At 58.1% G+C, this 15,640-nt stretch overlaps 1 protein-coding gene across 1 annotated transcript in view; it reads right to left on the reverse strand.

Annotated features, from left to right (window-relative positions):
• GREB1 (growth regulating estrogen receptor binding 1) overlaps positions 1–15,640 on the reverse strand; it is a 71,667-nt gene that overhangs the window by 42,250 nt on the left and 13,777 nt on the right. Inside the window, exons 3-7 of the mRNA XM_054566586.1 lie at positions 14,439–14,558; positions 13,518–13,694; positions 5,892–6,074; positions 4,454–4,597; positions 2,868–2,996 (exon numbers count right to left, since the gene is read on the reverse strand). Coding sequence (XP_054422561.1) covers positions 2,868–2,996; positions 4,454–4,597; positions 5,892–6,074; positions 13,518–13,694; positions 14,439–14,558 — 753 coding nt within the window. The remainder of the gene's footprint in view (positions 1–2,867; positions 2,997–4,453; positions 4,598–5,891; positions 6,075–13,517; positions 13,695–14,438; positions 14,559–15,640) is intronic.

Here is a 15,640-nt window from a genome sequence, read left to right on the forward strand (position 1 = left end):
ACGGCTGTTAGTGAGTCATCCTGCCTACACTAGACGACAGTGTGCTCATGACTCACACTATGTTCGTGGGTTATTCAAAACATCAAGAACTAGTTATCATATTTCTTGGACCAGTTTTTTGATGCAAAATGTCCCCTCCATTTAGGGCTACATGGTCAACCCTGACTGCACACTAAAGTCATCTGAGAAGCTTTTAGAATCCTCTGTGCCTAACGCAGCCCATCCCATGTGAACCAGGACCCCAGCATCCGAGGTGGGGGAGGGGGCAGGCAGGCTGGGAGCCCCCAGGTTCCCCATGAGCCTAACACATCACAGGCCTGAGAGCCACCCTTTGGAGCAACATTTCTCTGGGTTTGGCCTGAAAAGGCGCCGGAGAGAACCAGCAGGGGCCCGTTCAAACCCTCGCTCCCGGGACCCACCCCAGCCTGCACAGTCAGGTCTCTGGAAAGATCTCTGGAAGGTCAGAAAGCCCCTCCTTCACGAGCCCCTGCTTGTGCCCAGACTCCCTGCAGTTTGAGATGGATCACTTTCCAGTCTCAGAAAAGGGATCCGACGTTCTTCTCCCTCTCCTTCAGGCTGATAGAAAGGGAATGGAAAAAGTGAACAAGAGCGAAAAGCAGCAAGTACTTCATCTACAAAGAGCTTTCGAGCAGGAGACTCCCTCGCCCCACAAGCTCTGAAGCAGCTATGGTCCCTGCTGCTTCGTTAGACCACAGCGCCGACTCCCTGCCTCTGTCCCCCAGGGTCCGCAGCAGAATGCCCACAAAGCCTGCGAGGCCGGCACCTTGAGAAACCACATCAACTGCCCATCGGGGTCTGGGCTTCGGTGCTAAGGATGGAGGGTCCCCAGATATTGTCTCCCTTTGGGACGCTGACCCAATCGGCCGGCCTCTAAGACGACGCCAAGCCTGTGAACTCCCCCAAATGATGTCACCAGGAGCTGCCCCTGTGGGACCAAGTGGCATGTGGGTCTTCCTCATGCAGCCCACTCACTCTAGACCTTGAGCACACAGACCCCCAAGGACACCCAGCAAAGGTCCCTGCACGGCCGCCCTGCGAGGCAGCCCTTTGCCGCTGAAGCAGCTGTCAGCCCTCACCAAACACCCCGTGTCGCCAGCAGCAGTTTCTCAAAACTAATCTCAGCTCCCCTCAAAGCAGACAGGAAGGCAGGGACCCCGGACCCTCAGCGGGGCTCCTGAATGAGGCAACGCCACGCAGCCAGCGCCCACCAAGCCCCTGTGCGCCGGGCTCCAACAGCTGGTACCAGGGCTCCGAGCTGCGTGTGGCCACCGCCCTGCTCTTCACCGGCCTGGCAGCTGCCAGCGGGGAGGAGGTAAAGGCAGGTGCTCTTCCAGGGCACAGATGTGTGACCAGGGTCTAGAGGTGGGGGCGGGGGGCGGGGGGTGGCATCGAACCGTCTGGTGTGGCGGGACACATGAATCTGGAGCAGGAACAGCAGGTTGGTTGGGGCTGGACTCCAGAGGGGCTTGATGCCACACAAGGGAACCGGGCTCCCCGCTTCCCCTCCAGGGGAAGTGAGCTCGCTCACAGCAGAAGCAGGCTCCCAGAGCCCAGGCCGAGGGGAGCCCTCTTTCCTGCGTGCAGGGTGAGAGCTCTCTGAACCCAAGCACAGGGAGGGGCGGCACCAAAGCCCAGGCCTCCCCATCACCGTGCCCCCGCGGCCCCATCCTCAGCCACACGGCCGCCCTAAAATCAGCACCTACCCAAGAAGAAACGGGCGCAAGAAGGAAAGTGGGCGCCTGCCTGGGGCTCCTCCACCGGGGAAGCGCCAACGAGCCCGACCTCAGACCCAAGGGGGAAAACGCGCAGGTTAAGACTGGGGAGTCTCAGATCCGAGGGGAAAAACGCGCAGGTTAAGACTGGGGAGTCTCAGATCCGATTCAGAAGAGACGTCGTTCCTCAGCTCAGAGGGACACAGGTCTCAGGATTCCACCGGGGAGCCCGGGCCACGCGCCGCAGGAGCAGAGCGTGGCTGCCGCCCGGCTCCCTTCCCTCCTCTGCCACAAAACAGCGTGGCTCCTAAGGGCTCTCCCAGCAGGACAGCCAGCCAAGGCCCTGAGGGGCCGTCCAGCAGCGCCCATGGAGGAGGGCGGAGGAGGAGACGGGAGGAGAGCGAAGCCCAGCCTATGAAAAGGCTCCTGGCGGGCTCAGGCTGAGCCCCTGCTCCGCCCCCAACTGCTCCTCCACCAGGGCCTCTGCTCTAGCAGGGGGCCGGCGTAACCCCCTCATGCACCCCCTTCTCACCCCATCCTCGCCTCCTCACCCCTCTTCCTCACTTCCTCCCAAACCATCTTTAATGAATGCTTCCTCAACTGTCAGTTGCCAGCTCCTCCAGGAAGCCCTCCCTGAACAGACCAGCCCAATGATACTGCTGCTGTGGGCCCTTAGCGAGCTGCCAGATGTGTCCTGACTCCACACAGCACCTTGTCTAATCCTCTTCGCAGCCCTCAGAGTGGACCTCTTACCTCCAGGCGAGGGGACATTTAGCCAAAGTCTTATCCCACATCCCCCCACTAGGAAGAGACAGAGTTGGGTTTTGGACCCATGTTTATCTGATGTTGTCCGCGCGATACCACATCACCCCCTGCTTGTCCAGAACTCCACACCCTCCTGGCAGGTGGCTCACCATGGGACAGGTCCCCCGCCTCATGACAGGCTCTCACGGCTCCCTGGCCGTGACCTGTCACCCTGCACCAGGACCTGGGCACAGCCCCGCAGACTGTGGGGACACCAGCTGTCCCAGCCGAACTCTCCATCCAAGCCACAGCAATTCCGGAGGCTCCCGTGCCCACCCCACCAAAGCCTGGGCCTGGAGAGGGCAGGACCCCCAGGACAGGCAACGCTACCTAGTGCCGAGGGCCGCGCCACCGCCGACAGCTTGTTCTTCACCAGCGGCTGGTGCTTCGGGGAGCCTTTGCCGTTGAAAACAGCTGGGCCAGCGGCTGCGGTTAGTGGGGGGTGACCGGAGGCTGGTCCTGAGCGAAGAGAATGAGACAGAGGTCAGCGCCCAGCACAGCGATTCTGCCGGACTGAGCGCGCGCACGCGCACGCAGGTACGCGCGCTTCTGCAGTGCGCACTCCCGGAGAGGGGGGGGTGGCCACTGGGGCTCCGTGAATTCAGCACGGCCCTGAAACTGTTCCGGCTGCCTTCTCCCTTCTCCTTCACCCTCCAGGGTCAGGTCTGAATCAGACGTGCTCAGGACAGCGGCCGGGTTTGCCCGCACCGAGGCCCAGGCTGCTCGCGGGGGCCAGGGCTCCCTGGGTCCCTGAGGACAATTCCGGGGGCGGCTGCAGGTCCTGGGGCCTTTGGCGGCTCACCACACCAGCTGCGGGACCCCTCTTAACCCGCCCCTGCTCCACCTCCCTCACCCATAACATGGGGGTCACAGCAGCGCCGCTGTGAGGACGACAGGAGCCGACTGAAGTCAAGTCTGTGAGAACGGGCCCAGCAGGCGGTTAGCGCTCAGTCAGCACCCGCCCTTTCTGTGCCCTCACTCGGCTCTCACAGCCCCCTGCACGTGAGGCAGGAAGGGTTTTCTCCAGCTGTACTGAGGAGGAAACAGACGCCACAAACAGTTGAAGCAACTTGCCCTAAAAGGCCCAGCAAGAGGGTAGCGGTGCTGGAACCTACACCCTGGTACTCTGATGCCAGAACAGTGAACTCTCTAGTTGCCTGGTGGCAGAGGTCCCAGGCGGCCGGGCACACAGGGCGGCAGATACCACGTGGGGAGGGAGGCGTGGTATCGGGAGGAGCACCCGATTCGGAGGGATGGGGCCGGCGCGCCAGGTGGGGCGAGTGCGCTGGCCCCTCTCAGGGCCCGCCCACAGACCCTCCGGGCCAGAGGCAGGGAACCCCCAGGCCTCCAGAGTCCCGAGAAGGCTGCTCCCTGCTGTGGTCTCCCCTTTCACGTTTAAATGCTTCAACCAGCAATCCCTGCTGTCCAATCTGGACGCGGCCGCCTGTGAGATCCCAGGCCCCTGTGGGCCTTGCTCTCCTGGTCAGCACAACAGGGCCGCGAGAGCCTGCTCACAGGGGGCTTGTCAGGCTTCGACGAGGCCCGCGGGGAGCTGGGGCGCACTGAGCGCTGGGCGCAGGGCGTGTCTAGCCTCGCCTGCCCCCCGCAGGAGTCCGGTTCCCACAGTGACTCCGTGCCCCTCACGGAGCAAGCTCTGTGCTGCAAACGGGGGCGCAAGCGAGCCCACCAACAGGGGGCCATGTGAAGGGCAAAGAGGAACGCAGGACACCTTTGCAAATTAAAAACGAAGCATTCTGTGTTGAAAGCTCTTCCAAATTCACGATGACATGCAAAGGCGTTGCAGGGGGAGAGAACACACAGCACGCCCCGTCTCTCCGGAAGCATCCGTGACCGAGCAGCCGGCCGGTGGCGTGCGGGCCCTGGTGCGGCTGCTTCAGGGCTGCTCATCGCCTCACCTGTTGGCTGTGCCCCCGTGGGGACGCTGGGGTTGGTTCCAGGCGTGGGCTCGCCAGAGAAGGCGGCCAGGGGCCCAGCGCAGTCCAGCGGCGGGAAGAGGGAACTGGAGCACGGGCCGGCGGTGGCCTGGCGGCCTCTGAACTCTACGGACGAGACACGGCCGTGAAAACCAGCACACTGCTGGCCCTACCCGTTAGAGACGATCCCCGAGGCTGGGGTTTGCCCTGCAGGAGGGCTGGGCACTCAGACGCCCGCCGCAGTTGCCAGCACCTCCTTGGTCTTTGCGTCAATGCAGGCGGAGGGGTGGGGGAGAAGAGGGCGACAACCCCCGCGGCTCTAAGCCAAGGGCAGGGTCCATCTGAGGGGCCGCTGACTGTCAGGAGAGGACAATAGTGAGCATTTGGGGAAAAGAGAAAAGCAGATGATACAAATGCATCATCCAACTGCTGCCCTTCAAGTCCAAGGGAAGAGTGGAGCCTCCCTCAAAGCAAAGGTACAGCCGACAGCTTCCTCCAGCCGGTGAGTCACCTTCGGCCCCTGGACACCCCTCACCTGCCAGGTGCTTGGTCACAGCAGGAGGTCAAAACCCTCCCTGGTCCCCCAGAGGGAAGAACTGCTGCCTCCCCGGGACCCAGGAAATGACTGGCACATAGTAACGTAAGAAAAGGGGGCAGAAAGGAAGAGCAAAGGGAGAGGTGCGGGAGGCGGCGGCCCAGAGCCAGCCCCGCCTGAAGCCCCTGCTCTGCTCAGGGGAGCTGGCTGGAGAGTCCAGGGGGCCGCACGTGAGCAAGTGAGGGACCAAAGGCTGGTCCTGGCCGTCCCACAGAGAACCCTCCTAGAACACGCCCCCCCACACCAGCCCAGTGGGGGCATCTCAGGGAGCAGCCCAGTCGGGGCCTCTGAAATCTACCCCCGCCTTTCCCCTCCCCCCGAGAGCTGACCGCAGCCAAGCGCCCCTGCCCCACGCAGCGGGGACAGAGAGGGAGGAGAGGGGGCCAGTGACTTCTCCCAGGACTGGACACCGGGAAGGTGAGGGACATTACTCAAGCCAAGTTTCTCTAAATTGGGGTTTCGCCTCCTCGCACCGCGGACACGTTAGAGCGGGTAACTCTGCTGCGGGGGCCGTCCTGTGAGCTGCAGGATGTTGGGCAGCAGCTCGGGCCCCTGCTCCTCAGAGGCCAGGAGCCCCCTCCAGCCGTGACAGTCAAAAATGCCTCCACGCACCGCAAATGTTCCCTGCAGGACAAAACCACCCCACTGACCCTATACGCTGAATACCCATAATGCAAAGCGGCATTTGCTTTCCACACACTGACCTCTCAGCCGCCAATGTGCCTGCTACCGAGCTGTCTCTCTGCAAAGCCCTGCTGACGGCGCCGTGGCCCGCCTGGGGGACACCCAGTCACCCGCCCGGCCCCGCAGAGCGGAGCCGCTCACCTGAGCCTTTCCAGCAAATGAGGGGTCCTTTGGTAAGCGCCCCCTGTGCGTTGCGGACCAGGTAGTACTTCAAGTGTTTCTGCTTCTTAGGCTGAGTGGTCAGCTTAAGGTTTATGTGATTGGAGAACTCCGTGAAGTAGCAGAAGCCTTTCTTTCCGCAGCCAACGCAATTCCCGGAGAATCCTGGAGCAGGAAACAAAGCCCGACCATCCCCAACTGAGCTCCAAAGTCCTCTGCAAATGAAACGCAGTTCACCAAAACCCTGGCCATTCGCATCCTCTACCACCAACCGGAGGGTCCCGCAGGGGGCAAGGTGGCCTTCACTCAAACAGGAGAAGGACCGAGAGGGCTTGGTCGTGGGGACGGGCCCAGGCAATCTGGGCAGAGTGAGCTTGCTCGGGGGCGTATCCAAAAGCCTGTTGGAGCCGCTTCCTAGGACGAGAACAGTCTCACTGGGCTGTGGGCACTGATGAGATGCCTGCAACGGCCCGGCCTGTCCCGCTTCCTCCGCACCGGCCAGGCACAGACTCGCAGCGTCTGCTTACTGACGCTAGATACCTCCTTACTGACGCTAGGAGACCTCTTGAGAGTACAGACTCCCATCCTGGAGTCACGAAGTTTGATTCGACGAATTGCTGAAAAGAAATGAAGAACACCCTACAGAGCACGGCCAGGGCAGTGGGGAGGGGTTCTGGGGGCTCCATGGCCGGGGAAGCGGAGACGCTGTGCTCGCTGGTGGCTGTCACGGCCATGGTCGGTGCCCTGCTACCCACGGCCAGAATGGGCCTTTCTGGGAGGTGACAGAGGCTGCCATCAGCTGCGAGGCTCTGAGAAGACTGTGCACGCAGTGACAATGGCAAACCCTCCTAGGAACCACTAAAGTCCAGAGAAGCTTGGGCAGGACCTTAGGAACTGTCACGTCTACCCACACGGCACCCGCCAGACCACTAGTTACTACAGAGAACTGTGATGGTTCAGCTTTGCTACCAGATTGTCGCACTGACCCTACCTGAAGGCGGCTGTCCTTTAGCCCTTGCCTGGCCCCAGGTGCAGCTGGTTTCTACGGTGAAAGGCCCTTTGGGAGGGGCGCCCTGAGGCCAAGATGAATTTTTTTTATCAGAGTCTCTGGAGGAGTGTACAAAGGTCCTTTCCCCTCGGGCCCTGAGGGCACAGCAGGTCTGCTTTTAAACAGGGTCATTCCTGAGGCCTCTGGCCCATTTTCAAAATTACATCCGTGAGCCACAGCTCAAAACAGCTCCGCAGAGAGGTAAGACATCTCCGCTACAGAAACAGAGTGGGTTCTCTGATCTGTTTTATTTTGGGCACATTTCATATTCCTTGAAAGGCCTTAGAAATAAGGGCCAAGCTCTTGGTCTAGATCTAGGACAAGTACAGGTTAGTTTAACCGTCGAGAATCCTACGCCCTCCACAGCACGGCAGGTAGGCAAGGCCCCCAAAGAACCGCACGACACCGCACTTCGTGTTTGCTTGTTTCCCAAAGGGACCGGAACGGAGCTAACATGCACAGAGAAGCCGTGCCGTTCCTGCCCATTCACTGCCATCCGGACAGGCCACTCCACTAAATGATAACCAGTCAGTCAGGACAGCAAACCTTCTCTTGTGAAACCTGAGAACCGGAGAGGCTAAGCAATAGTCTAAATAGATACGGCAAGTGTGGCATTTGCGTCTAGCATGAGGATGAGCTCTAGACACACAGCTTGGCATTCGAAGCTGCCCCCGCCCCCACCCCCACCGCCCTCACCTCCAGCTTCACTTCTGGCCCTTACCCTGCTCAGCCGATTCCAAAGGACTCCCCTTGCCCCCTCCCGCCACGCCCCGCCTCCAGGCACATGCTTCACCCCCCCCCCCCGCCTTGCGCCCTGTCTGCGTGCGCCTCTCCTGTCCTCCGCTCAAACGCCTAGCCCTCCAGAGGCTCCTTGCCCCCAAGGGCTGGGCTCACGTTCACGGAGCCCTGCAGCCTCTTTATATCGCTCAGAGGGCCTTGTAGCTTCTTCCCTAGTGTTACAGTCACTGAGATCCGTGTCTTCTCCCCCATACCTCTCCCATGCTGCCCAAGGGCCGGGTCGGGATGTGACTGCGCAGAGGTGTGTGTCACATCTGTGTACACAAGTGTCTGTGCACAGGCTAGTGCTCAGCAAGTGGCCGGTAGTGGGGAGGGAAGGAAGGAGACAGGAAACAAGGTAATTATAAGAGTGAACACTAGAAAATTTCCGGTACATGTTTAAGTAGTAACCTTACATTTTTATTGGTGCTTTTGTCTCCAACACAGGAACCTTGAGAAAAATGGCTGAACAGCCATAACTGGCCCCGAGAAGCCTCCCAGGCTCCCGGGAAGGGATTCTGAGCCCAAGTGTTGAAAAGATGGACAAACAAGAAACAGCTGCTGGGCCAAGGATGCTGAGAGCAATCTGCCAAGGCCAGCACTGCCATCCCTGTCCAGAAACAGTGCATAGGCCTTTGTCTCATGACAAGTGCGGACTGTGGGACCCCTTCAGAAGTGGGGGTGGGAACCACGGACCGTAAGAGCTCCTCTCTGGGGTTCCAAAAGGAAATGGAAACCTGGGTCTTCCTGGTACAGTGGGTATGCAGGGAGCCAGCAAGCAAGCTGCCCGCCTGTGCAGGCGCACACTTCCTAGAGGGAGAATCCGCTGCTCTTCTGAGAGGTGGCCCCGGGCCAAGGAGGGCCACCAAGAAACCATAGGCGGCTTACCAACGGCCCCGGGGGGCCAGAAAGAGGTTTAAACCACCCCAGCTGAACATGAGATAATTCTAATCTTTCAAGAAATTGCCTGAAAGGCAATAAACATTGTCAGGAGGAAGAATGTAATAAGTCATTCTCTCTTTGGAAGTCTCCCTTAAAACTTGGAAGTCTCTAATCATCTCTTTAGGAGACAGGCCTGGAAAGCAAGCCAGAGAGCCCGAACCCTCCTGTTCCTGCCAGGCACACACATCCAGACGTGAGATAAATCATTCCTTTGACTGTCCCATGGGAAATACCCCATAAAAACGCATCACTCTTGGCCACACACACACAGGCTCACGAGGTTTTCCTGCAGGCTCAGCTTTGCTGTGCTTAGCGGCTGTGGGTGGCATCTGTTTAACTGGCACATCTTAAGCGCAAGCCTGGGTGTGCTGGCCACCAAGGCCAGGCTCTCCCCTCCGTGGGGAAGAAAGTTCCTGTCCTCCTACCCACTCCCTTGTAGCTTGCACACACACACACACCCCTGCAAATCAGAGGGACCTGGGTTCAAATCCCAACTCACTACTTGTGTGACTTTGGGCAGGTTACTTCTTGGAGCTTTGCGTTTCTGATTTATAAACGTGATGACAGCAAATATCTCTCTCACACGGACCAGGTGCCAGGCCCTGAGCCAAGCACTGTACATCATAAATGTTCTTGTTTACACCTCCAGGGGCCTGCAAAGCCATTCGCAGGCTCCCCGGTATACAGCTGAGGGCATCAGGCCCGGAGAGAAAGCAGCTCATTGCCCACAGGGCGCAGGGTAGAAGTAGGGGGTAGGGACTGCACCACTCTGCTATGGCATGTCCTCGCAAAAATCCCTCCTGAAGGAGCATGAGGAGGACAAAGTGCCCACTATGTCCTCAACTGTCATCTCTCCTCCTCCCTGGGACAGGCACAGCTGTTTTAGAGAGTAGAGCTCGGGGCGGGGGTGGCCAGGAGCCTGAAGTCTGCCCCTCCCAGGCCCTCACGGTGCTGAGACACGGGGGACGTGGCTCCTTCTCTCCGGATTCCTGTTTCCCAACCATAAAACGGAAGGTGAGGTCTGAAGCAGGGTGTCCGACCTTTGGGCGTCCCTGGGCCACACCGTTAGAAGAGTTGTGTTGGGCCACACATTTAATACATTGCGACACGTAATCACACATTAAACAAAAAAAATCTCACAGTGTTTTAAGTAAAGGTACGATTTTGTGTTGGGCCGCACTCACAGCCACCCTGAGCCCCTTGGGGCCCGCAGGCCGCGGGGGGGACTGAACCCAGTGCTTCCTTCCAGGACCAACGTTGTATGACTCCTCTCTGAAGCGCCCACAGGGGCCCCCTGCGGAGGCGGCGCTGGCCGTCACTGGATGCACAGGCCGCAGGAGGCCCACCGGGAAAAACTCCGGGGGGTCGAGGGTCCGGCACACGGAGGCTCCAGCCCTGAGGGCGTGTCTGGAATCCTGTGACAGGCTCATCGCTTGTTGCCCTGCCTCAGTTTCTCTCAATAAAATTCATGTGACCTCCAAGAGATCTTTCTAAAACGCAAATTAAGACATGGTAATCACCCTACTTGCATACTTTCAATGTTCCTTTAAAATATAAACTGGAAAGGGAAACTAGGAAGGAAGGACATAAATGAAGAGAGACTTAATAAGGGACACTTACGAGGCCTAGCGACCCAATGTTTTGGGAGAATTTCATTTTGATCTTAATTTTAAAAACCAACTGTAAAAAACAATTATAACACAAAGGTCTGAACACGCTGGAGATTTGAGAATATTAAGGAATTAATGTTACATTTTTTAGGTATGATGATGTTCCTCGATTTCCAGCAGAAAGCTCTTATCTTTAAGAGACACATACTGAATCTTTTATAGATGAAATAACATGATGTCTGGAATTTGCCTCAAAATAGTCTGGAAGGTGGAGGGGAAGGAAGCGTTACAAGGGAAGCAGGGGCGGCCACGTGTTAGTAGCTGTTAAAGACAGAAGACAGCCACCTTGGGCGGCCACCTCCTCTGCCTAACCCTGTAGTTTGAAAACAGCCCCCTGGGTACCGCAGCCGTTTCCGAGCAGGACCCCCCGTGAGCCCCGCTCCGCAGCCTCTGCTGCGGCTGAAGGAAGTTCTCGCCACCCCTTCCTCATGCTGAGCTCCTTCAAGCACAAGGTCCCTCCCCCTGACATGCCCTTTGTCCACTAGGACACAAGCACCAGGGCCACGCCATCTGGGTTCAAATCCAGGGCCTGCCACTTACTAGCTGGGTGACCCTGAGCAAGTCGGTTAACCTTTCTGGGGCTCCATTTCTTCAGCTATAAAGCCTAGATGATAACGTGCCTGCCTCACTGGGCTCTTTTAGCTGAGAATGGCTCCTGGCACGTGATAAGCCTCCACAAAGTAGCTGCTATTCCTGTCCTTCTCCAACTGGCAACATTCCACTCCTTTTTCAGGGCCCCACGGGAAGCCCCGTGCGCTGAGCCGGCTCTCCCATCGCCGGGAGGGGTGCGCCCTCTGCGGTCCCCGCAGCGCCGCAGCCGCCGGGCTGCGCGCCACGGAGGTCTGCAGAAGCTCCGTGTCTGTGGGCATCTGGGGCAGGCCCAAGCCCCTCTTTGCCTGCGTTCCCCCACCCAACGCCGAGCTCCCAGCGAAGGACCAGGTCTGCCTTGACTTTCGGGCCCCAGTTCAACTTAAGGTCTACCTTCAGTTTGGGGTTATACGCTCCAAATATACTTCACTATTTGCTTCCTGAATGAACAAAAAACTTGGTTATTCCCACCTGAAAAATGGACATTCTGCTTACACCTTCTCTGCTCCTAGGTCTCAGCCATCAGCCCATTTAGATAAATTACCATTAAAAAAACAACTGAAAGACACACCTGGATTTTAATCTCTCAGCTTTCTCAGAATCGAAGTTGCTAAAACAAGACTCTCCATTCTCAGTTAGGGGTGGAGGGAGGGGGAGGGGCTAGCCATGGCTTCCCCCAAGATTATCCACAGCTTCCATTTTATAGGTCACTAAAAAGCGCTGCGCCTGGGCCCCGGAGGGCTGCGGGGGGCGCGGGGGGGCCGTCCTAGGCAGACATCAGAGGTAATTGCAGGAAGCCTAAGCAGTGTTGAATGTGCAAGCTGAGAGCATAAAGTTATTTTAAAAGAAGAAAGCGTGGGTTATTACCAACCGGCCCTCATGACCCATCTCCGACCGCTTTTTGGCAAGCAATTAACAAAGACACCACTTCCTCTGCGCTCCGCCCGCGGAGCTGAAGCTGCCCCCAGCTGCTGGGGAGTGGACTGAGAGAGTCTTGTCTTGTTTCAAGACACCGAACCTCTTCAGTTTACCACCCGCCATTCCTTCACAGCCATGAAGCGGTGGGACTCACGCAATGCCGGCCACCACCACGTCAAACGCCGACCCGGCCCCCGGCCGCCTCCCAACACCGTCCATCCTGGGCGGCCTTATAAGCAAATCGATCTGCGATGCAATCCATGACTCTGGGCTTTTTCTTGTTTTCAAGAGCTAGTTACAGTAAGCCCATGAACCTGCCCCAAGAAAGAGCTGGCTTAAATTTCCTCTCCCTGGTCCCTGTCCCCGAGCTGTGTCTGTCCCTCCAGTCAGCAGCCATCTGCCCCGTTTCAGAGTTCACACGAGGCTATGCCTCCGCCCCTCCCCCACGGCAGGAATTCTTTTCTCCCTGAGTCAACCCTCTCTCCCCGCCCGCCACCCTTCGGTCCTGAGCACAGCACCTCGGACGTAAAATGTGCTCAATAAATCCCCACTGAGGCGTGCTCACCTACCCAGCAAAAACAGGAAGTTTCAGTGTTTACACACATGGAAAGGGCAGAAGAAATGGGGGAGGGGAGTTAACCTAAAGGTTTTTCCCATAAACTCTCACAATCACACTGGCTTCTGCAGTGAAGGCTGTTCCCGAGGCCACCGCTGAAGTAGATCATCACTGACCCTTCTGCTCCCGGGGAACACGGGCCCGACCGCGGAAGGGCCAGGAGCACTGCGGGCATCCCCTCCCATGTCACGGATGAGGACGCGGAGGCCAGGCCGCCACAAGCAACCTGTGGTCCCATGCAGGACTGGGACCCGATTCTTTGGGCTCTCGGCCCAAATTGCGCGCCTTCCCGATTTTTGCCCCACCAACGGGGGCGTGTGCTGGGTGCAGGGACCTGGCCCGCGGCAAGGGCCCCGCAACTGTCTCGCAGAGGGAGCCAGGCTTGGCACGCACGTTTGGCCTCAGCTCCGGACCGACACCAGGGTCTCCGTGAGCCAGCAGTCGTCTGGAAGGTCAAAGCCACAGTTTCCCCCACGGTGACCCTGACCGGGACATGGGACCATGAGGTATACTAGTTAACAAAAGGGTAGAACGTGGAGCCAGGAAGAGCTGAGTTTGAATCCTGACCCTGTTCCTTTTCTCATGGACCCTTGAGCAAGTTCATTACCAGGTCCAAGCCTCCCTATAAAACCAGGATAAGCATGACACCTCTTGAGGGGCGAGAGGGAAACCAAAGGAGAGAACGGAGACGGGGTGCTCGGGATATGCACGTTCCGGAGGCAGGAACGCACGCTCAGCCTTCTCTCCTTCTACCTCACGTCTGGTCGCCTGTGGTAAGGACTAGGACAGGGTGTGGGTCCCACTTCTGACACAGGTAAGGTGTGACGAATGCAGGCCCCAAACAAATGAATACTAAACGAGGGGCTTCCTACAGGAGGGCAGTGACATTTTACAATAAATCTCATTTCTCTGCCATCCCTCTAAGAAATAGTCTCCTGACAGACAGAAACAACGTGTGTGACACGCTGACAAAGGGGCCCCAAAGGGGGCCTCGCCCCCCACTCCACCACGCAGTCGGAGCCTTGGCGAAGGGCGCGGGAGGGGCTCACCAAGAAGGGCATTGTGCCCGCTGTCATCCGGCAGGAACCTCTTGTCCACGGCGCACACCAGGAGGTGGTCCGGCAGGCTGGGGGCCTTGGCGCCCACGAGGAGGAAGCCTGCGGGGACGTCGATGGGCTCGCTGGAGATGGAGACGAGGCGCAGGTCCTTCCCCGCCTGGCAGAAGCCTGGAGGAAACACGGGGCTCAGGCGTGGCCACGGGCCCTCCCGAACTGGCCCTCGCGGGCCCCAAGCTCAATCACCTGGAGCAGTTCCCCAAACGGACTGTATTCTCACCCTGCCAAGCCCTTGCACATGCTGTTCCTCTCACCGGAAGGCCCCAGTCCCCCCAACCCTCTTACATGCCCCCAGCCAGCTCCTGCTAACCCTTCAAAACCCAGCTAAAGGACCACCTCCTCCAGGAAGCCCTCCCCTAGCTGCGTTAGGAACCCTTTCTGCGCGCACCCCTCCTTGCCCCGCCCACCCTCCTAGCACTTTCTACCGCAGGAGCCAAGTGTCTGCTTGTCTATTACAGGCCAGCCTATCACGGGGCTCCTGACACAACGTGTGTCTGCTTTTTTAACGGTGAAATACCGACAGCTGTAAAAGCTTACAGCCACCAATCAGTTCCAAGTTAAATACTCACACGGTGCAACCACACCTGAGTTGCAAAAATATATTTTAGTTTTCCAATAACTAGGGTAGAAAGGTGAACTTTGGGGTCTGAACCCACTTGTAAAGCTGAGGCTGTCCACAGAGCGGCCGAGGGGCGCTGAGCCTGACCGGGCCCCACGGCGTGGTGGAGCCAGGGCTGCATGTATGGGAGGTCACCCCGGCCGCTGCTAGTGGGGGCCGTGGGCACAGGGGACCCCCGCGACACACAGCCGTGGATGCTGGGCAGCGGACGCCACCTGGCGGGGCGGCAGGCTCACCGTCTGTGGTGCAGCATCCTTCAGGCGGAGGGTGCATCTGATAGGGGTTTGGGGGGCAGTTCGGCTCCAGCCCCGCTTCCCCTTCTTCTTCCTCTTCCTCATTGTCGACACGGCTACCGCCTAGTCAGGGGAGACAGGAGAGGAGCGGGAGGCAGAAGCGAGTACTCACTCAGCAAGTCCCAGCTACTCAATAATTAATCCGCCCGCACCCCACACCGAGTCGGACAGCACCACCGTCTTCACGGGGGAGGCCGAGGCGCATTCATATGCATGGCTCTCCCGAGGTCGCAGCCTCGGGCTCTGAGCCAGGCCTCGTGACTCCAGGGTCACGTCCCGTCCCATCCACCAGAGTTGCACATGTCTGCACATGCACTGGGTTTCGGGCTGTATATACTGGGTTGGCCCAAAAAGTTCACTCGGTATTTTTCCTTACGACGGCTCTAGTGCTCAGTTGTCTTCAACTTCGTTCAAAATGACTTCGTTAGACTGCATTGGGACAGCTGTCACATCGGCGTGCATTCAAAAAACTTACCAAAATGGGTTTTTTGTGCAGCCATTTTAATATTGAAGATGGGAGAAAACCCGATATTTTTGGCATACTATGCTTTATTATTTCAAGAAAGGTAAAGATGCAACAGAAATGCAGAAAATAAAAAGATTTGTGCAGTGTATGGGGAAGGTGCTGTGACTGGCTGACCATGTCAAAAATGGGTTGCGAAGTTTCCTGGCGCTGTGGGCATTTTGGCCGAATAATCATTCTCTGCGGGCTGTCTCACCATGGGAAGATGCTGAGCAGCACCCCCGGCCTCTCGCCGCTGGAGGCCAATAGCAGGAGATCGCCGACATACACAAAATATCCAAATCAATACTTATTGGTGAAAATGACAAATCTCTTTTATCTTATGGAAAAAACTAAGTGGACTTTTTAGCCAACCCAATCACCGGTGGAAAAGGATAGAGCAGGAAACCTGTACCTACCAGGCACTCCGAGAACGTCTGTGTGGGAGGTACCGTGATGTTAAAATAAACCATTTTACAGACAAGGACGCAGAGGCTCAGAGACCCGTGACGCCCACAGCTGCTCAGTGGCGAGCCAAGGAGCACAGGCAGTTAGCTCCCGGGCGTGTCTGACGCCCAAGCTGCGGTTCTGGCTGCCAGCTGCTCGCTCAGGCTTTGCACACACAGGAGAGCAGTGTGGCTGT

This window comes from Pteronotus mesoamericanus, unplaced genomic scaffold (genome assembly GCF_021234165.1).
Source record: "Pteronotus mesoamericanus isolate MK-2021 breed Mesoamerican mustached bat unplaced genomic scaffold, CSHL_Meso_final contig_101, whole genome shotgun sequence".
NCBI classification, from domain to species: domain Eukaryota; kingdom Metazoa; phylum Chordata; class Mammalia; order Chiroptera; family Mormoopidae; genus Pteronotus; species Pteronotus mesoamericanus.